The sequence below is a fragment of the Eucyclogobius newberryi genome, unplaced genomic scaffold (assembly GCF_026437365.1).
Source record: "Eucyclogobius newberryi isolate DKJ021-1_F unplaced genomic scaffold, fEucNew1.0.hap1 SCAF_1, whole genome shotgun sequence".
NCBI classification, from domain to species: Eukaryota; Metazoa; Chordata; class Actinopteri; order Gobiiformes; family Gobiidae; genus Eucyclogobius; species Eucyclogobius newberryi.
Window position 1 is genome coordinate 16,007,232 of NW_027315723.1, and position 8,969 is coordinate 16,016,200.

At 39.8% G+C, this 8,969-nt stretch overlaps 1 protein-coding gene across 2 annotated transcripts; it reads left to right on the plus strand.

Moving 5' to 3' along the window:
• Nucleotides 1-950: 950 nt before the first annotated feature.
• Nucleotides 951-7,471, plus strand: LOC140352276 (inosine-uridine preferring nucleoside hydrolase-like). 2 transcript variants are annotated; one of them, XM_072437730.1, is made up of 8 exons: nt 951-993; nt 3,659-3,843; nt 5,032-5,211; nt 5,560-5,671; nt 5,797-5,933; nt 6,330-6,407; nt 6,484-6,600; nt 7,143-7,471. In XM_072437730.1, the coding sequence occupies exons 2-8, from the start codon at nt 3,667-3,669 to the stop codon at nt 7,293-7,295; spliced, it is 954 nt and encodes a 317-aa protein (XP_072293831.1). In that variant the 5' UTR covers nt 951-993; nt 3,659-3,666; the 3' UTR covers nt 7,296-7,471. The 2 variants fall into 2 exon arrangements, with proteins under 2 accessions (XP_072293831.1, XP_072293821.1); XM_072437720.1 differs by lacking the exon at nt 951-993 and adding an exon at nt 3,202-3,295.
• Nucleotides 7,472-8,969: the final 1,498 nt, after the last annotated feature.

Below are 8,969 nucleotides of genomic sequence, written 5' to 3' on the forward strand. Positions count from 1 at the left end.
CACAGTAGATTCCCCTTGCTGCTCCTGCTATTACATCTACTACAACTGCTGCTATGTTAGAGGCTTGTACTGGTGAATGGTACATTTTAGGGTGGCCATATCTCAAAATGCCTGACTTTTTCAATTACAAAGAATTTTAAAGTGGAAATAAAGCTGGGTAGTCCTGGTTCAGCCCATGTCTATGTGGCAGGATGGAAAAGTAACATTTAATTTACAAATGTGTGTTACCAATAACACCCACCCAGTATTTAAACTGGTACCTACACAGAGGCTCACAGGTTTGTTTTACCAAATGGGAGGCAGAGACAGAACCTTAAATATAAAAACACATTTTTTTTGTTTTTAAAGTTTTTACTTTTTTTAAGCGAGTAATGATGAAATAAAGGAAACATGCAAATGTAACAAAACAGACAGAGAAACCCAAATCAACCCCAAACAACAAAAAATGAATCTGTTATTTATCGCTAAATCCCTTTACCACTTGCCCTATCAATTAAACTTATTGTTACAAGTATATCAAACAATAATACAAAACAGTTACCAAATGTACACTCCCCATCAAAGTCTGAAGACCAAAGAGAATTTAAATTATGCCCATCAAACGATCATAGATAGAATAATATAATCCTGGTAAGAGGTTCTGATTTTAATAATTTAATAGTAAAATTCCAAGTGGATATCACTTTAAGCAGGCATGTATTTACCGGTATATAGAAATAATGTGTTTTGCTGCCAAGACAATTATTAAATGCATTCAATCTCTGCTTCCTTTCACCACATTTTATTTATTACATTTTGGCACAAAAACAGACAAAAAAGTTCAGAGAACTTGACTGAACTGCTTCAGCCCTGTGTTGTTCCTGCAAGTCGCCCTGCCCTAATATCCTCCCAGTTCTGTCTTTAAAAGCAAGAGTGGAAAGAGGCTGTGTTCAGACTAAGCCGGAGCTGCACAGGGGTTGAACCAGGAAAAGCAGCACGCTTTATAACAAAGAGGTAAGGAAGTACTTATGTCTTACGAAATGTAGATATTGTTGGCAGTCGGACTACAATGTACGTTCACTCTGTTCACGTGGAAGCAGCCGTCAGATTAAATGGCCACTTTAGCACAGGTTTATTTTGATCTAGGTTGGATCAGGTTTAATCAGGTCTAATTTTGGTAGAGTATAACTTTAGTCTGTTTTAGAGATGCACCATTGGCCAGGGACCGTCAACTGCTTGTCTCAAGAAAATATTATTGCTTTGCCTTCCACTAATCTATCTACCATTTATTCAATCACAGGTGTTTTTATTGTCAAAAAAGTACTTGAGTGCTTGTACAGCGGATAAGGGCGTGGCCGTGGGTATGTGGGTGCTACTGCTTCGCAAGAAACCAGTGATTTCTTCAGTGGTAATCCACACTTTCTGTTCAGTTGATAGTTTTGGGAGTGGTCTGGCACGGTGTCTCCGGTTGCAGTGTTTTGCCTGCACACGTCTCCTCTCCTCATCCTTTTTGGGGTTATCTATGGCTGCTCGTAACATGTGTGACTCTATTGCAAACAGTCTGAACTGTTCTGACAAAAACTGCGGCCCGTTAACTGAAACCACAGTGTCTGAAACTCGTCTTGCAAAGGTCTCTTTGATGGATTTAATAGTGACCTCTGCGGATGTGTGTTTGAGTTCAACTATTTCAATGTACCTAAGAAAAGGTTCAAACAGATCCATGCCGACCTCCTGCCATGGGCGGTCAGGAACAGGTGTTAACAGAGGTTCAGTATCCTGTGTTTTTGACTATGGACCCTACACCTAAAAACCTACAGAGTGCTCTTTTAATGGATTCTCTAATCAAAACCACAGTTAAGATAAAAAACGGTTTTGTTTAACTGTGCATATGACTGAAATTATTTAATTTACACTCTTCTCTTTTATGTCTTAAACTATTTTGTGATTCCTGTATGTTATCGCCTTGTGTACAAATTGTTCTCTACAAATAAACTTGCCTTGCCTGCTCTGCCCCAGAGCAATGGGCGGTGCAAAGATGTGTTACCAGATGAATAGTTATGGAAAAATGCATTCAACTGCAAAGAGAGTGGTACAAAGTTTTACAGAAGATCGATATATTAAGGACTATTGTAATACTTCACATTGGGATAAGCCAACATTTAACAAAGTATTGAGAGGAAAAAGTAACAGATCTGAAAACACAAATCAAAAACTCCCAAAAGGCAGTTCAAAGTTGCAGAGTTTGGAGACCACACACAAGAATTTGGGAGGTTCGTACAGATAGCTTGGTATCTATTAAAAAGTCTGAGATGTAGCTTTACAGGATCCAGCCTGTGCACATTCTTCAAATGAGAAACAGAATCAGGGTTTATTGCCCTTGCATAGAACAGAATTCGCAAACATAGGAACTTGATATGGTGATACGGTGCAACATGAAACAATGAACAATGATAAAACAACCTAAATACAATCCAAAAGAAAAACAAATTAAATCTGCAATAGGATCAAAATAGGAAGTGCAGAAAGTGAACAGTCCAACGGCAGAATTGCACAGGGACTTAACTGTCGTGCTGTTTTCCTTTGCAGATTCGACAAAAACAAAGCTGGCTCCACTAAAAGTTGTATCTTACATGATAAAGATAAAGCTACTGGCCATTTATACTAAGTTATGATGGGTTAAAATTCCCAATACTCCCATGAGTTGTGTCGTTTAATATGACAATACTTTAGACAGGTTATTCGAAATAAGTGAGTGAGTCTCGAAGCCATTCACGAACGTACAAGAACAACTCGCACACCTATGACTTAACCTCTCTGCGACGTCATCTTTTAGTGCAACAACCATGCAAAACTTCACACCTAAACACGCCTTTAGTGGACCCTAGTCTCAATAACTCAAAACCACTCTTTACGTTGGACACGATATCAAAGGCGAGATCGAGTCCTCGTGCACAACATCGGGGAGGTCAAATCATCGGGGTGCGAGTTATTTCTGTACGTGCATGAAACGAGCGCGAGACCCACCCACTTATTCTTGTATTGTCATGTTAAACGGCACAACTCATAGGTTTATTTGCAATTTTAACCCATCATAACTTTAGTATAAGTGGCCAGTATTTATATATTTGTCGTGTCAGACACAAGTTTGACTGGAATCAGCTTTGTTCTTGTCGAAACTGCAAAGGAAACGGCACGTCAGTTACAGGGAAATACCGTGCACATGCCTTTTGCGGCCTGATGGTGGCGCAAATTATGTTTACAGAGCACAACGTGACGCGATCACAACAACAACAACTGGATTACGTGTTTCCAACAAGTAAGTCTGGCTAATCATTTCACCAAACTTCTGTAAAGACGCAGAACCACTCAAAGATAAGAAAAAGCATATATGAAATAAAAACTATTTACATATTTACAATAGCAATAATTAAAAGACCAAGTTATTTATTTATTTTTTTCAGTTTTTTCTCGCACAAAAAATGCCACAAACATTTTCATTATTTTAAGAATCGTGATAAAATCGCGATGAATGAAATGGTAGGCACTGAATCGTGAATCGAACCTTCCGTGACATTCCTGAACTGAAACAGCCCTAGACAACATTAGGTCAATATTTGTGCGATATATTGTTCAGCTCTTGTAGTGTCTTTTACCAGTTTGTCCAAATCTTGTCTCTCAGGTGTGACGATGAAGAAGTTGTGGGTTGATCTGGACACGGGAGTGGACGACGCTCAGGCCCTCATGTTGGCTCTGGCTGACCCCAACGTGGAGATTCTTGGGATCAGCTGTGTCCACGGCAACACGCCCCTTGAGAACGTGCTGGAAAACACTCTGAGGGTGCTCAAAGTCTGCGAACGCCTCAATGTGAGTGTGGGAGGGCATCTGACACTCAGGGATACAAGAGGACGGAGAGGGCACGTGACACGAGGACATTAGGACATTTTTACTAACATGAAATGCTTTAATTAGTACAACTACTACATAACTTTGAAGACAAACAACTTTCTTGCACAATTTGAAACAAGTCACGTCAGGTTTATTCAGCGTGCCTAAAATGCTGCAGTAATTATACCAACATGTACGCACAATGCAGTAAAGGCAAGGCAAGGCAAGGCAAGTTTATTTGTAGAGCACATTTCATACACAAGGCAATTCAAAGTGCTTCACACAGCAGGAAAAATGCATTCAAATCACAAAGAAATTACAGAAACAGAAATACAATAAAATTAACTAAATTAAAAATTATCAATCCAACTGATTTTCTAAACTAATAAAATCACAAACAAAAGAGAAGAGTGCAAAGAAAAAATCCTTTCAGTCATATGCGCAGCTAAACAAAACTGTTTTTAGCTTAGATTTGAACATTGTCAGAGTAGAAGCCTGTCTCACATCTTCAGGAAGACTGTTCCAGGTTTTAGCTGCATAAAACTGAAACGCAGATTCCCCATGTTTTGTCCTGACTCTGGCACCAGCAGGAGGCCGGTCCCTGAGGTCCTCAGAGTCCGAGATGGTTCATATGGCACTAACATATCCAAGATGCACTTTGGTGCTAGGCCATGGAGAGACTTGTACACAAGCTGAGCTGCTTTAAAGTCTATTCTCTGAGCCACAGGAGCCAGTGCAGAGACCTGAGAACAGGACTAATGTGATCATACTTCCTGGTTCTAGTCAGGACCCGAGCAGCAGCGTTCTGGATGTACTGCAGCTGTTTTACAGCTCGTTTGGAGAGACCAGTGAGCAGGCCGTTACAGTAGTCTAATCTACTGGAGACAAACGCATGGATAAGTCTCTCTAAATCTGGTTTTGACACTATATTTTTGATTTTGGCAATGTTTTTTAGATGGTAAAAAGCTGCTGATGTTATTGATTTGACGTGGCTATTAAAGTTCATTAAAGTAAAGAACATTTATCCAGCTAATAAAGATGACATGATTTGAGATTATCCAAGGTAACAGTAAAATAAAAGTGTGTGTGTGTGTGTGTGTGTGCGCGCGCGCGTGCGTGCACACCCTGGTGGACATTAGACACATTTCTTATCCCCTTTGTCCTCAGATCCCGGTGCACAAAGGTTGTGGGCGCCCCCTGTTGGCTCGTAAGCAGCATGCCAGCGACTACCACGGTAAAGACGGACTCGGAGACGTCCCGGACCCCGACCCCCCCAGTCTGGACCTGCTGAACAAGAAGAAAGCTGTGCAGGCCATGTTGAAGGCCGTGAGAAACAATCCTGGAGAGGTTAAAGGATTTCTGATATTATGATTACTGTATAAAGTGGTTGTATTTACTATTTTTACATGTAGATTTATCATTCTTAATCTTTGGGGTGGATTAGATTCAAGACCGGGTACTCAGACATTTATCCTACTCTGGGTAGGCCCTGCCCACCGGGGGCGGGACCCCCTGATAAAAGGTGTTATTGGTTTCACCAGAAACTAAACATTTTTATTTTCTATCAAACTAGCCTCTTTGTTTAAAAAAAAAAAAAAAAAAACAGATGTCCAGATGACTACAACTGAATCTTTTTCTACAACCTTCTGAATATTTTGTCTTGTATTTTGAAGTATTTTTCTTGTACATTATTAGGTTATCCTTGTGGCCACGGCGCCTCTCACAAACTTGGCTGTGGCCGTGCAGCTCGACCCTTCGTTCCCAAAGAAGCTCAAATCTTTGTTTCTAATGGGAGGAAACGTCGACTGTGAGTCTGAACATCCTTTCACAGAAAGGGCATGACATCTTGCTTAAATCCTGTGCGTTATATAGTGTTTTTATGTAAAATAGGAGAGGGCATCTGGCTATGTGTGATGTGTCTTGTCTCTCTAGCTCGCGGTAACACCACAATCTGTGGAGAGTTTAACTTTGTGGCCGACCCCGAGGCGGCCTACATCGTCCTGGACCGCTACAAATGCCCCACCTACATTGCTTCCTGGGAGTTCAGCTGCGCCTCCAGTCTGCCCTGGGTACAACATAAACCTTACACCCCACACCATCCATCTGTGTCATCCCTCATAATCTGTAGAATATGTAGATGATACTGAGACGTGATCTTTATGTCTTTATGGGAGAAAAATGCATTTTGAGAGAACGGACTTTGAAGATTCTATTTTCCACATAAATCTGTGCATATTAGGTGCAAAATCACCAAATAACAAAATCCTTGACTTTTGCCTGTTAAATAAAATGTTAGGTAAATTTAAAGTGGACGCTCTATACATTAACTCCATATATACTGACATCCCTTATTACTCCTCCTTAAACCTTTTCCTCTACCTCCTAACTTGTGATACTTTGTTATATTATACTATATTATATTATGTTCTTATTAGCAACTTTGTATATTTTGTTTCTTTCCTCAGTCGTTCTGTGACAAGTGGCTGGAACAGTGCACAGTGAAAGCAAAGTTCATGAAGAAGATCACAGAGGTCTCCAGAAATGTACGTCACCGCAAACATGCACTTTTACGAGTTTAAACGGTTTGTGTACATGTGTAATAAAAGTGTGATCTTCCAGAGGGCGCAGTCCGTGGATTATGAAAAGGAAAGCACGGCTGGAAAAGGCTTTAACTCATGCGACTGTTATGCAATGGCCGCCGCTCTGGACGAGTCTCTGATGCTGAAGAACGAGGAGGTGGGGCCATCTTATTAAATATGAGTCAAGTCCTGGTTTAGTCCTCTTTTGGTCTCATATTAGTCCTGGTTTAAGTCCTGGTTAAGTCCTTTCTTTAGGTCTTGTTTTAGTCCTGGTTTTCATATTGTTTTAATACTGGTTTAGTTTGGTTTTAGGTCTCAGTTTTAGTCCTGATCCCAGTTTTATCTTGTGTTAGTCCTGGATTATTCATCTTCAGGTCTTGTTTTAGTTCAACAGAGGCCTGGTTTAGTTATGTTTTAAGTTTTAAAATAACCCTGGTTTAACCTTGTTTAGTTTGTCTTTATTTGAAGGGACAGTGTACTTGTACTAGTTTAGAATAGGATTTTTCTCCTAATTCAATTGAGAATTTGATCAGACTAGTCCTGGTTTGAGTCCCATTTTAGTCATTTTAGTCCTGATGTCTAGGCTTTGCTTTTCCACAGAGAGACTTTTGACAGTTTACACATACAGTACAACATACCACGCATTTCAAACAAATATCTGAAGAATTTGAGCACATATTCTGCTATGTCTCGTTGCAGGTGGCGGTTTCTGTGGAGCTGGAAGGCGCTCACACTCGTGGCATGATGGTGATGGACTACATGGAGCAGCTGAAGAAGAAGAATAAGGCCTTTATCATGAAAGAATTTGATCTGGAAAAGTTTAAAGTCATGCTCATGAACTCCCTCAAGTAAACATCATGGAACACATCAAGTTTAGCTGAGGATTTGTGGGCATGAAATGATAGTAAAAATAGCTCAAATCTTCAGCTCATAATGGCAACCACAATGCAGTGACACATATAGGGTTAATTTGATCCACTATTGTCAATGTAATATTTTTTACATTTTATTAAAGATAATTGAACAATCACTTAATGTCTGGATATTTTTTGTCAATAAATAAAAACAAATCAGAAACATTTACAGAGTGGATGAGACCAGATTTAAGCTCCAATTGAAGTTTTATTTAACATAAACTCCATATTGTACCATATGCAGACTCAACGAACAAGTGGGCTCACTGTACATGTGGTGAAGGGCCATAATGATAGGAACTACAGCAGGCGTGTCAAACTCATTTTGGGCCGCGGGCCAAATTTCGACGTTCAGGCTGGGTCGTGGGCCGAACATAATGCAAAAAATACATTATGTTGGGCCCATGACCCAGCCTGGGCTTTATATAGCCTAGTTATAGATCTATGTGGACACTGCTGCACAAATCTGCAGCAGGTGAAAGACTGAGTCCATATTCATGCATCAGCAGCAGGAACAGGAACATATTATGGAACATAATATGACTTGGGTTTTGACAATTCTCTTTTAAAAGCTGAAGGTTAATTAACTAAAAATGAGTTATGGGGATTTGTAATAAAGCAGAACTGTCCAGGCGGAATCCATATAAAAGTCCTATTGATTATCTTTTTTTTAGGGTAATTTTTTATTTGTGGGTTTGGAGTGCAAACTGACTTGCCAGAATGATTGATTCGACTGGAAATAAGAGTTTTACAGCTTTATTTGTATGTACAGCATATCAAGCAGCTTGAGAGTTGCCTTTTATAAAATAGAGGACAAAATGGAATAAATAAAAAGTCCAACATCCCATGCGTGGGACACACTCACGCTTGGGGTAATTATGTTTGGCGGGCCGGATTAAAACGTCGGCCCCAGATCTACAGTATATGATGTGATTTACAATAATGACAACATTTCTAATCTATGTTCATGGTATTTAATTTGTATGTAACGCCATACTTTGTCCAGCAGAGTTCACCACAACCACAAACACCAAGTCAAGTCAAGTCAACAACATATGATTTTATTAGATATTTTCCATTCATTTGTGTTATTTTTAAACAAACCTTTGTAGAAATCTACAAGTTAAGCATTTAATTGTCAAAAAAAGTATTTCTTGGTTAGAGTTAATGAAGCTTATTTTTGCTATTCATTTGTATTAATTTAGTCTGCATCAATAAAAGATAGTTACAACCTCAGTGTTTGAATTGTTATGGCACGTCTATTTGTCATATTACTTGACTCTTCTCTGGGATGGGACAGTCCTGTTTCAGAGGGACAGAAAAATACGTTAAGTCAAACAGAACAAGAAAAGTAAATGCAGAAATGCCTTCAAAATAAAAGTTGGCGGGAGCAGAGGAGCTGTTCAGACAGAGCAGAGGGTGCAAAAGAAAGAGCCAGATGGAGTCCAAGATGCAGAAGAGAAGCTCGGGTGGGGCAGAGGATGCAGAGGTGAGGGACAGATGGCGCAGAGAATACAGAGGAGCGGGTCCATTGAAAAACATATACATATATTTTGAAAGTCCTCACAGGAAACGGGACTGCACTCCGTGTGCTCTGACCTTGGTGCATCTG